Source organism: Portunus trituberculatus, chromosome 26 (assembly GCF_017591435.1).
Source record: "Portunus trituberculatus isolate SZX2019 chromosome 26, ASM1759143v1, whole genome shotgun sequence".
Taxonomy (NCBI): domain Eukaryota; kingdom Metazoa; phylum Arthropoda; class Malacostraca; order Decapoda; family Portunidae; genus Portunus; species Portunus trituberculatus.
Window position 1 is genome coordinate 2,590,500 of NC_059280.1, and position 12,237 is coordinate 2,602,736.

General features: G+C 49.0%; 1 protein-coding gene across 1 annotated transcript; it reads left to right on the forward strand.

Moving 5' to 3' along the window:
* The first annotated feature begins 6,693 nt into the window (after positions 1-6,693).
* LOC123509264 lies at positions 6,694-7,855 on the forward strand. The gene is made up of 3 exons (XM_045263463.1): positions 6,694-7,128; positions 7,196-7,527; positions 7,609-7,855. The coding sequence occupies exons 1-3, from the start codon at positions 6,694-6,696 to the stop codon at positions 7,853-7,855; spliced, it is 1,014 nt and encodes a 337-aa protein (XP_045119398.1).
* Positions 7,856-12,237: the final 4,382 nt, after the last annotated feature.

Genomic DNA, 12,237 nt, shown 5'->3' on the forward strand with positions numbered 1-12,237 from the left:
ACAGGGACAGAATCAGGAAGACGGTGGGTGCGAAACCAACACCGGAGCATCGAAGACTGGCGCCGGAGGTCGAGCGGCCAGAAACCAGCATCCACTAGAAGGCTAGGTATTGGAGATGTCCGAAATGCACCCGTAGCCAAGCGGACCCCAGCATGATGCACGGGGTCAAGCGTGCGTAGTCGTGCATCCGTTGCGGATGAGTAGATCTCACAGCCGTATTCCAGCTTCGGAAGTATGAGTGTACGGTGAAGCAACAGCAACGTGTCCCTGTCCGCACCCCAAGAGGTGTGACTTAAAACCCGAAGAAGGGATAGTGCCTGCCGACAAGACGCCTTAAGAGAACGGAAATGGGGAACCCAGGTGAGACGGTTGTCAAATAAAAGGCCAAGATATCGAGTCGCCTCCACGCATGAGAGGCGTCTATTGGCGAGGTATAAATCCGGGTCTGGATGGACACCACGGTTGCGACAAAATGCATGGCTACGGTCTTCGAGGTGGAGAATCGAAAACCGTTCATGTTGGCCCAACTGGACACCCTATTGATCGCCAGTTGGAGCTTGCGCTCAATCAGTGACATCCTAGCAGCAGCAAAAGAGATACATAAATCGTCCAACATATAAAGAGCTGTGAATGCCATCTGGTAGAGTATCTATAACACCATTTATTGCAACTGCGAATAGCGTAACACTAAGAATACTTCCTGTGGGACACCGTCATTTAAAGCAGTAGCATCGGAGAGAACACTCCCAACTCGAACCCGTAAAAACGTCTGGATAAAAACTGCTGGATAAAAATAGGAAGGTGGCCACGAAGGCCAAAATTAAACAAAGACTGTAAAATGCCATGACACCAAGCCGTGTCGTAGGCCTTCTCCAGGTCAAAAAGACTGTTACTTGATGGTGGTGATTAGCGAAGGCCTCACAAATGGAAGACTCTAGGGATAAAAGAGCATCAGTAGTAGACCTCATCTTTCGGAAGCCGTACTGTACCGATGACAAGTACTTCCCCCTCTCCAAGTACCACATGAGTCTTACATTTACCATCTTTTCTAACACTTTACAAATACAGGACGTCAAAGATATAGGACGGTAGTTCGTAGCCTGGAGATTATCTTTCCCAGGCTTCGGAAATGGGAGAACCACTGCCACAGCCCAAGAAGATGGAAAGTCACCGGTATGCCAAATCATATTATAAAGATTTAAAAGAAAGTTAAAAGCAGTGTCAGACATGTGGCGCAAGAAGGCATAAGGTATATCATCTGGCCCAGGAGAAGAGTCGTGACACTGGGACAAAGCAGTCCGCAACTCGGAAGCAGAGAAAGGGACATTATAAGACTCCTCCAGCGGAAGAAAAGTTTATGCCGAGAGATTCCATTCTCTGGCGGTGACGTGCGCCCGGAGCTGCAGGATGCCTCTGGGAAACACTGGCAAAGTGCTCCGCGAAGAGGTCGGCGACATTCCTAGGGTCTGCCACCGTTCGCCCAGCAGACAACAAAATTGGTGGGGAAGGAGCAGAATACTTCCCAGCAATTCGGCGGACTTTGTTGAAGACATCCGTAAGAGGGTGCGGACGTTTATGGAAGAGACATAGGCTTTCCACGAGGCTCTTTGTGCCTCTTTCAAAGTGCGGCGGGCCCGAGCTCGGCAGCGCCGAAAAGCTTCCAGGCACTGCGGGTCCCCACGATGTCGCCGGAGACGAGAGAAAGCTGCCCGTTTCTCTTTCACCGCTGCAGTGCATGCTGCGTTCCACCAAGGAACGGGACGCTTAGTAAAGCGACCTGACGTCCTAGGGATTGTCTGAAGCGCTAAAGAAATAAAAGAAATCGGTAAAATAATCAACAGCCTCAGCACAAGTAGAAAAGTCAGCCAGCGGACGGATAAAAGAGCTAAGGTCTGTGAATCGACGCCAATCTGCCTTGTCTAAAACCCAGCGTGGTGGCCGGGACTGTGGCTCAGATTTCACAGATTGCAATAAAATCGGAAAGTGGTCACTACCGTGTAAATCCGGTAGGACTCGCCAATTAAAATCAAGAAAAGAATTAGATGTACAAAGAGAAAGATCGATAGCTGTAAAAGTCCCAGTAGGAGAATTTAAAACCTCCAATCCCTCATCCTCAATAAAAGAGCCGATTAAAACCCCACGGGGATTAGTAGCACCTTCATCCCACAATGGGTGACGGCCGTCAAAATCTCCCAACAAAGAAAAGGCGGAGTCAGCTGACGCACCAGGCCGTCAAGCTCACCCCTGGAGACAGGAAGCCGAGGAGGAGATATAAACTGCAGATGGTGTACAGTCGTCCCATAAAGACCTTAACAGCAACCACCTGAAGGGAGAGTTAAGTTGTACCGGGATAACAGGTATATCCTGACGGACTAGAATAGCTGTGCCACCGTGGTGGCCCTGGTCAGGAAAGGAGTGTTAAAAAGGCACGATAGCCAGGAGGACTAGAATAAGTACTATCACCTATCATAGTCTCTTGTAGAGCTACACAGGCTGGAGAGAACTCCGACAGCAAAGCTCGGAGTTCCCCCCACGAGGCGCGAAGGCCTCAACAGTTCCACTGTAGAAGCTTGAAGACGACTATTTGGGTGCAGTGGACGAGCGAGCCTTTTGAGGCTGCCCGTGACTGACGTGACTAGAAATAATCAAATGACGAGAAGACACCGGGAATTGAAATGTACCGGGTCGTTGGACAGCAGCCTTTCGGCTTATCGGTGGGTGATGCGAACTATCATTCACTTTTACCGGTCCTCGGAGGACGAGGATCAGGCAGGACTGCACTTTCCGATACATTGGGTCCACGAGGGACGGCTGTGACAATATCATCGGACGTCTCCATGCTCAGACCGTCTTCATCATAAGAAGCCCGATCTGAGACAGAGGGCGTCACAGAAGGCTGGACAGAAACTACTGGAGCTACCTAGCAGAGCGGTCCCTGGAGGACTCACGATTATAAGCACCGGGAGAAAACTTAGACTGCTTATGCTGAGCTAAATCTAACGACTCCGCAGAGCCGCGGTGCCGTTTGGTTAGACCCTTCAAAGGCTTAGGAGATACAGGTGGCAAATGGACATCTACTACATGGGTGACTTTGGTCAAGTCCGTATTTTCTCGTCACTTCTAAGAGATGACTCAACCGAGTCATCAGCCAAAATGGCAAACCTGTTAGCCAGATAAACAGGACCACCCGCCCCAACAGAGCGAGAGGTAGCAGGAGGAGTTGTCTTCGGACCGGCAGACTCAGCCGAAGAGCGAGCGGCCAATGAAGCATAGGATGTCGCACCAGTACCATCCTTCTGGCGGTACAGGAGTTCACGGCGGGCGCTACCGAGGCTGATAAACTGACTATTGGCAAGCTGTAGAATGTCCTGCTCCAGGCGATACCTGGGGCATTGCCTGGAACGTACCTGGTGAGCATCACGGCAATGAAAACAATAAGCTGCACCATTGCAATGCTCCTCTGAATGCGAGTCGAGTGCAGAGCAATTACCACATCGGGAAGCTTCCTTACACGAGCTTTTCCGTGACCGTACCCATAGCATGAGAAGCACTGAAGAGGGCGAGAAACAAAGCGCCTCACCCTAAGGTTGATAGGACCGATATTAACACGGTCAGGAAGGGTGGACCCAAAAAGGTGAGAAGGACCATGTTGGAGGAGTTCCTCATCTTAGTCACCTTTTGTACTGAGCTAGGGCACATTGCTAGTATTTCCTCTTCTGGGAATTCATAGAGGTCTTGGCTATAAACACAACCTTTGCTATAGTTAAAGGTGGGATGAGCCTTAACAGTCTCAAACATGCTGTCAGAAGGGCATGGGAGATGTTGCAACATCCTAGCTTGCGTAAGATCTTTGCTCGCACAAGCACCCCTTCCCATACTTTTTCAGATTCCCTCAGGAATCGTGCCGATTTCTTTGGACAGGTACCGGGAGGCATGGATGAAATTCCACGCCCATTTCTATAGTACGCCACAAACCAACGTGGAGGTGGGATCTGGCGGACTGCTGGAACTGAATTCTCTAAATAGTTTTCAAAAACATTTGGGATGTAATCCATGTCACTGTCTGAAATATTACGTGACTGGAGAAATTCAGTTTTAAAGCCATGGCCGGCGAGGGGCAGAGATGCTACATGTTCATAAGCTAAACGAGCTTCATCACATGACATAAACGTTACATAGCAGCGGTTAGAAGGAAAGTCCTTATCATAAACCAGTCGAATGCGAACAACCGTACCATACGCCTTGAGAAGTGAGTGCAAGGCATGATAGGAAAATGATGGATTAACATTTACCATTACAAGAGAGTCATATGCAGCAGAAATGCATCCCTCAGAAGAACTTCCAGAACAGGAGACTGCTGTGGGAGGCCCTTGTGGAGGGGAATCCTCCTCCTTACTCAGACCTGAAGATGACGTCTCGTGGGCCAGGTCAGCCACCTCACGAGAACCTGAATGTTTTTTGTGTTTTCCCATAAAAAACAGCTACACAAAAATTGGCTCCAGGGCAAGGGAAACCACCTACTGGGACTACAATGGGAGGAGCGCTGGCTGCCGTGGACGGGGTACCTCGTCCCCATGCGGACCAGTCGTTTTAAAAAGGCCCCACATGATACGAATGTTTGTCCACGACAGAGCTGAGACCCCCCTCCCAAAGCATCCCAGCCTGGACACCCAACCATCCAGCACAGGACAGCCCCTATTAGGCGATCCCTCCAGCGGGTGGCTCCGCTGGTCCACTGGCAGCCTACGTAGGAACCATTTAGTCTGGCCCCTCACTGGCAACCGTACTAGCATGGGTAGCCCTCTCCCCCTCGAAAGGGCAGAGCAGGGGCCTAAGCCCCCTCTAGCCTAGCTCGCCAGGTCACAGGGGCACGCAAGCCCCCCCACCACGACAAGGCGGTTCCCATCTGGGGTTGTCTCGGTGGAGGAAGCACCACCTACCGCAGCCCGACGTCAGACTTACGGCGGCCAATGGCACACCGATTCCGACATACGGCCGCCAGCACCTCGCCATCCGGATTGGCGACCGCACATACGGCTGGAGCTTCGTGGTGGCCGACGTTACCCTCCCTCTCCTGGGTGCGGATTTCCTGGCCAACTACCAGCTCCTCGTGGACGCCTCCGGTGCTAGGTTGTTCGACACAGCTACCTTTGCCACTATTCCCATCACCGCTGCCCCGGACGCCCCCACCGTTCATGTGATTGATGCCGCAGATGACTTCACTCACCTCCGTGATTCCTACCCGGATGTTTTCAAGCCTGAGCTTCGTCAATGCCCGCGGGCTCTTGCCAAACACGGCGTCTACCACCACATCAAGACGTCTGGTCCTCCGGTGTTCTCCAAGTTTAGCCGGTTGGCCCTCGACAAACTCGCCGCGGCGAAGAAGACTTTCGCCGAATTGGAGCGCCTGGGCATCTGCCAGAGGGCACCGAGTCCTTGGGCGTCCCCTCTTCACATCGTGAAGAAGGATGGCTCCCTCCGCCCTTGTGGCGACTATAGGCGCCTCAACATGCAGACGGAGCCGGACCATTACCCTCTTCTCAACATTGCAGACATCACTTCTTTCCTCCACGGGGCCAAGGTCTTTTCTAAGCTGGACCTGTTGAAAGGGTATTACCAGGTGCCAGTACATACGCCTGACATCCCAAAAACGGCTGTCACTACTCCCTTTGGTAATTTCACATTTAATTACAGCTGTTTTGGCCTCCGTAACGCTGGAGCGACGTTCCAGAGGATGATGGACGGCATTCTGGGGGATTTGTCATTTTGTGTCTGTTACATTGATGACATCCTCGTCTACTCTTCCTCCGAGCAAGAACATCTGCAGCACCTCTCCACGGTCTTGGACCGCCTGCAGAGGAACGGCCTGGTCGTGCGCTACGACAAGTGTGTGTTTTGCGTTGCTGAAGTGGACTTCCTGGCGCCTTTTCCCAGCCGGTGTTTCGCCTCTCCCTGACAAGGTGGCTGCTATCAAGAGCTTCCCCACACCTACCACGGTCAAGGCCCTGCAGGAATTCGTCGGCCTGGTGAACTACTACTACCACCGTTTCCTGCCTGGCATCGCTTCCGTCATGGCCCCGTTGTATGGTGCACTGTCTGGGAAGTCCAAGGAGTTGTCATGGAGTGACACACATGCCGTAGCTTTTCAGAAGGCCAAGGATGCCCTTGCCTCTGCTACTCTCCTTACCTTCCCGATTCCGGGGGCGTCCCTCCTCTTAACTACGGATGCCAGTGACGTTGCCATCGGTGCTGTCCTTGAGCAAGTTGTCAAAGGGCTTCCCCGCCCCCTGGGATTCTTCAGCCGTAAGCTATTACGGGCCGAACGACAGTACTCGATCTTCGATCGGGAGCTCCTCGCCGTGCATCACGCTGTCCGGCACTTCCGCCATATTCTCGAAGGCGCCACCTTTACGATTCAGACTGACCACATGCCTCTGGTGCACGCCTTCACCCGCCAGGCTGATGCTTGGTCCCCTCGCCAGCGCCGTCATCTCTCCGCCATCGCCGAGTTTGGCTGTTCCCTTCGCCACATGCCAGGTAAGCAGAACCCTGTTGCCGATGCCCTCTCGGGTCCCCATCGACGCTGTGCAGCTGGGCCTCGACTACACCCGCCTCGCTGAGGTTCAGAGGGCGGATCCAGAGACGGCGGCCTGTCGGACCTCCGTTACCTCCCTTTCATGGCAGGACGTCCCCATGTGCAGTGACGGCACCACGGTCCTCTGCGACGTCAGCACTGGCCGCCCTCGCCCGTGGATACCGGCCTCTCTCCGCCGCCATGTCTTCGACCTCATCCATGGGTTAGCTCATCCCTCTCGGCGTGCGACGGCTCACCTACTGAAGCAGAAGTTCGTGTGGCACGGTATTTCCAGAGACGCCAAGGACTGGGTTCGTGCCTGCCCTGCTTGTCAGACCACACAAGATTCAGAGGCACACCAAGACGGGCCCTGCGTCCTTTCCCCAGCCACGGCGACGTTTTGGCCACATCCATGTCGATGTGGTGGGTCCCCTTCCTCCTTCCGAGGGGTATCGCTACCTCTTCACCATCATGGACCGTTCGACGAGGTGGCCAGAAGCTGTTCCGATGGTCGACGCCACTGCTGCATCCTGCTCCGCTGCCCTGCTCTCTGGGTGGGTTTCACGTTTCGGCGTTCCTGATCATATCACATCTGACCATGGCCCTTCTTTTACTTCACAGCTGTGGACGTCCATGGGTGAGCTGCTGGGAGTCGACATTCATCACACCACAGCTTATAACCCAGAAGCTAATGGGATAGTGGAACGTTTTCACAGGACCCTGAAGGCTGCTCTGATGTCCCGGTGCCGTTCCGCGACGTGGTCTTCGCAGCTTCTGTGGGTGCTCCTCGGCCTTCGCACTGCCTCGAAGGAAGGACTAGGTGTCTCCTCTGCGGAAATGGTTTACGGCTACTCACTTGTAGTTCCAGGCGAGTTCTTCCCCGATGCTTCCTCCTGTGGCGACTTGGCTCGGCTGCATCGCATCGTCGGGAAGTTCGCTCCATGCAAGCAAACGTACAGGGCGCCCGGCCACCGCTACATCCCCTGAGATCTCCATACTACGAAGTATGTTTTTCTCCGCACGGACGCAAGCAGGCCGCCCCTAACTCCTCCCTACACTGGCCCCTATGAAGTTGTCGCACGGAAGGAGAAGGCTTTCCTGCTGCGGATTAAGGGCGCCGATGATTGGGTCTCCATAGACCGCCTCAAGTCGGCTTATCTGCAGGATGATGACCCGCCTCCTGTTCAGCTCTCCAGGGCTGGCCGTCCGCTCTCTCGTGCCCCTAGGCATCTTTGCCAGGGGGGGGGGAGTATTGTGGCTGCGCCTCGCACCCACAACTGACAGCTGGGATCACGGGAGCGCAAGGCGAGCAAGAGACGCTCGCCATTGGCGGATCACGGCCCAGCCAGGCCTGCGGTGATCTGGTTCGGGATTGGCCAGCGTGTCCAGCACTCCCTCTCCTCCGATCCGTTTCCTGATTGGCCAACATGTCCAGTTCTGATCGGTCACATGATTGGCTACCTGTGATCCGGCGGAAAGGTATAACCGATGTACTCCAATAAATCAGTTCCTGACCTGCCACCACGGTTTTCACTGCCCTCGCTGCCTAGGCTAGTAGCTGCTCGCTACATGCTCCTAATGTTCTGAGAAGGGGGCATTTCTAGTGCTGCTACCTGTTGACACTAATTCTAAAAATTCCCCATTATGGATTTCATATCACCAACGGTTGCCTTTTTTCGTCAAATTTCAAATCATTGATATTTACAAGAAAAAATAAGACAAAACATTGGAACCTTGAACAAAAGTCATTTGGATTACTTCATCGGAAGGTAGGCAGCAATAGCATCCTAAAGTTAAATTATTTAAGAAAGTTGAAAGAACCTGGAATATGGAGGTGAAATATATACATGTATGTAGGCTAAAGAAACTAGGAACATCCATTTTTTAAATTTTTTTTATGAAGTTATTGACAACCTCACTTCTCACCGATACTTGCATATTTCTAACGAGTGAAAGAAAGAGTCCTTGTTAATATTACATTAAAAAAAAAATAAGCATTACTGTACTTAGGAATATATCCTTCTATGACTCAATGATTACTTATTATACGCAGTATTGCAAAGAACCCAGGAATGAGCAAGAACACTATATAAAGCGGCCGATATTCCCTAATCTTCCTCAACAATGCTTACCTGTTTCCATTGAATGGAAAAATAGATTAAACAAAAGATAAACATGCATACTTATTCGTTCATCATAGTATATTTATGAAGGAACTATACTCTGGTGACAAACAGGCCTAGACACTTATTACAATCCCAGCAAAAAGCAAAAAAGCGTCATATTGCCCTATAAGGGATATGGTTCATTCTCATGATAATGTCTGACATTATGTTAATCATTTATTTATTTTTTTTTATCTTGCATGCCTATAGCTCGCACTACATACATAGTGCCTCTATTTGTGACCTGAAAGACTATTTGTGTTGCAGGTATCCATGTTCCAGTGGCCAATGTGTCGTCATCCTTAAGCCCTATGTTTCTTAGTGGTGAAGATATCAAAATATTTATTTTTCTCTCTGGTGTCAACGACCAGCTTGTCGAGGAAGCGTGTCATATGGTTAAGGCTCTTCAGTCTCGCTCAGGGTGAGTAGGATTACCAATTTTAACATTTGTTCTTTATTGGAGTGTAGGATGATGCATTCCGTTATAATTTTATAGGAAACTTTATTTACTCTAAACTAGGCTATCGATTAGTCACAATAATTAAACTTGCATTTTTTAAATAAAATCATCGTAATCTTTTCATCAAACAAGTCTCGTCCATGAAAAAAAAAAATAGAAAAAAACATTTCTACATATTGTTGTGCTTGGACTGGCCGAAATAATTCTGAATGTCTTGCTGGCGGTTGGAGGGAGCCTGGGCTACCATTATTTCAGTACGGGTTGTTCTTGTATTAGTTTGTTGTGGAATTTTGGCTCTTATGCTATGTGACAAAAATGATCAAACAGATTCTGTGATGTAGTAGTGTAACAACCGCTTTCAGCCAGCTCTAATGGACGAGGCAAGACCTACACCGGTCGTTGACACACACAAAAACAAACAAAAAAAAAATCCCTAAAAAAATTACACACAAAAAAAATAATAATAATAATTTGAGGGGATCGTTCCGCCTTCCTCATTCTGACCAGAGGGATGGGTAGTGTTATTGAGACGCAGTACTGACAATGGTAATTTTATTGCTACAATGATAATAAATGAACTATCAATCCAAAACAGAAATTTTGAATGAGTGGCACTTTTTACTTCCTCTCACAGCCAACCCAAAATTTTCAACACTCGATTGTTTAGAAAAATTTTCCTAACATCACTTTGAATTAACATGAATGGAATATTCAGTATTCATACGCTGATACCTTGGATAATTACTCCCTAACTGCTAGGAATGACACAAAAGAAATAGAAATGAGCATGGCTTCCCAGACACTCAACACAATCCGAACCACGTGCTCCCTGCCAATGCCAGGCACCAAACACAATGTTAGTTCTCATATTGAAACTGTAATACTATATGGGGCAACACTTGCATTACACCACCACTAGGAATATGGTCTAATGGAGATGAACACCACAGTCTCTATATATTCACTAAATATCACATGAGATTCCTTCGGAGTCCTTACACACCTACCTGCCAATGCTAGGCACCAAACACAATGCCACAATGGCCGAGGCCTTCGTGTCTTGCCTCAACGGCAAGGAGGGAACAGAGTTACCAACGCGAACGTTATTTCTCTATTCAGTTTTCTCAACTCCCTTACACCATGCACCTGATTGTAATATCACATTTAATTTTGTAGAACATATCCTTACAATGAGAAATATATTGGCAAAACCTCAAATTAACCACAAGGGTTGATGAATTATCGTACACTACCCTCTACTATTGCAACATTATTTGTGCACGGGTTGGATTTAAACAACAAATAGATATACTGTACCGTGAGTCTACAAAATATAAGAATATTGGCCGGAATGGTAAGTGAACTGAGGGCTTATCAACGTGGCTTAAAATACCTCATATAGCCACCGACGCCAACATAGTTTTATAAGACTGCACCTGTCGAAGTTGAATTCTCACCGTCTGACGGCACAGGCTGAGGCAATACAATGGATGAGGCACATAAGAATGTTCTCTGAGTACTCTAATTAACTAATATTATTAAACAAATCTCTTAGAAATAAATACCTAAGATAATAGAGCTCACTTAGACACAATGACAGTCCTTTACTTCCTGTTAACACACCCCCGATTTCTTATCCCCACCGCGAGCTTAATAGAAAATCAACTATTGAGGGTAACTAAAAAAAATAGAATAAAAACAATGGGGCGTTACAGTAGAATGATCTGGATGTAGCATACATCTTATAAAAGAAGGTAAGTAGCCAACAAGAGCCAGTAACACTAAAGAAGAAGTCGGTATTTGTGAGAAAAAGGTATCTGGCAATTGACGGAGAATAAGCGGCTTCCCGCCGGTGCCAAGCCAAGCTCATTGTCCTGTATAAAAGGGTGCCCCCACTTGACAGTTCTGCCTCAGGGCAGTCTTGTCTTTTTGGCTAGCTCTGCCAGGGCCGAAAATACACCGAATACACATGAGAGGAGTGAGACACATTAAGGCGGCGTCACACTAGCACTTTTCCGTCTTCTTTTTCCGTCAATTTTCTGACGACTGTCAACTTTTGCAGACGGTGGCCGTCACACACAAGCTTGCCTTCGCCTTTGCCGCGCTTGTCGATTGTAAACAAACATGGCTCCTCATTCACCCCAGCAAGCCGCGGCTTTTTTGCACCTTATAATGTAATCAGCTGTTCTGTGATCCCAAAGGCAACGGTGACCTCTAATACTCTCTATGAGAAATTCGTCAGTGTGTTTTGTCCACTGCTCATCTTGGCCAGCTATTTGGAAGTTGCCTTGGAAATATTCAAAAGCATCGCACATTCACACTCCCCTGGAAATGTACACAAACAACTGAGGAACTTTTCATTGCTAGGCTAGAAGAAAAAAAAAATGTATATAAACATATATTCACCAACTCATTTAAATTTCATGCCATGATAATAGCATTCTTCCGTTTAACAAAAGAATATTTTTTTTAATAAAAGTGTTGATTAGAAACCATAGTTCTTATTTTGACTAAAAATTGGCGCTAGACGAAAACGATGCGTTCCGTCTGACTCAAGACGACGGAAAGAGTTGACGGAAGAGTAAAAAGACGACGGAAATCCCCTGAGACAACGGAAAAAGTGCTAGTGTGACGCCGCCTTTAGACACCATTTGTGGGCCGCCACCCAAAGGCTTAAAGGCCCACTCCATCTCTCACCACAAGGGATAGTAAATCTAAACAACAACAACATTGACAGAGACTCAGTAAAGTAGCCCAAGAAGTCCTGCCTTTATTTACGACCCTTCATGGTGAAGTGACTGAAGCTCTTCTACACCTATGCCGACAATGTACTCACTACGTCGTCCAGAAGTCCCAACACCCCGGGGGTAACAGCATCAGGACGGCATGGCACCCCATGCCTGGTCTGGTACAAGACCTGATCTGATGGGCCTGCCAAGTGATATGGCATCCTTGATGGCACGCTGGTTACCGAACAACAGACCTCCTGTTGCTGCCACCCCGGAGAAGTGCGGAATAGAGAAGACGTTTTCAGGGTT

What these genes read in the sequence shown, in the direction of transcription:
- LOC123509264 (XM_045263463.1), top strand. Translation starts at nt 6,694, where the DNA reads ATGTGCAGTGACGGCACCACGGTCCTCTGCGACGTCAGCACTGGCCGC. An exon ending in TCCGCTGCCCTGCTCTCTGG is followed by an intron (nt 7,129 to 7,195) that starts GTGGGTTTCACG and finishes TTTACTTCACAG; the next exon opens with CTGTGGACGTCCATGGGTGA. An exon ending in TTCGCTCCATGCAAGCAAAC is followed by an intron (nt 7,528 to 7,608) that starts GTACAGGGCGCC and finishes GGACGCAAGCAG; the next exon opens with GCCGCCCCTAACTCCTCCCT.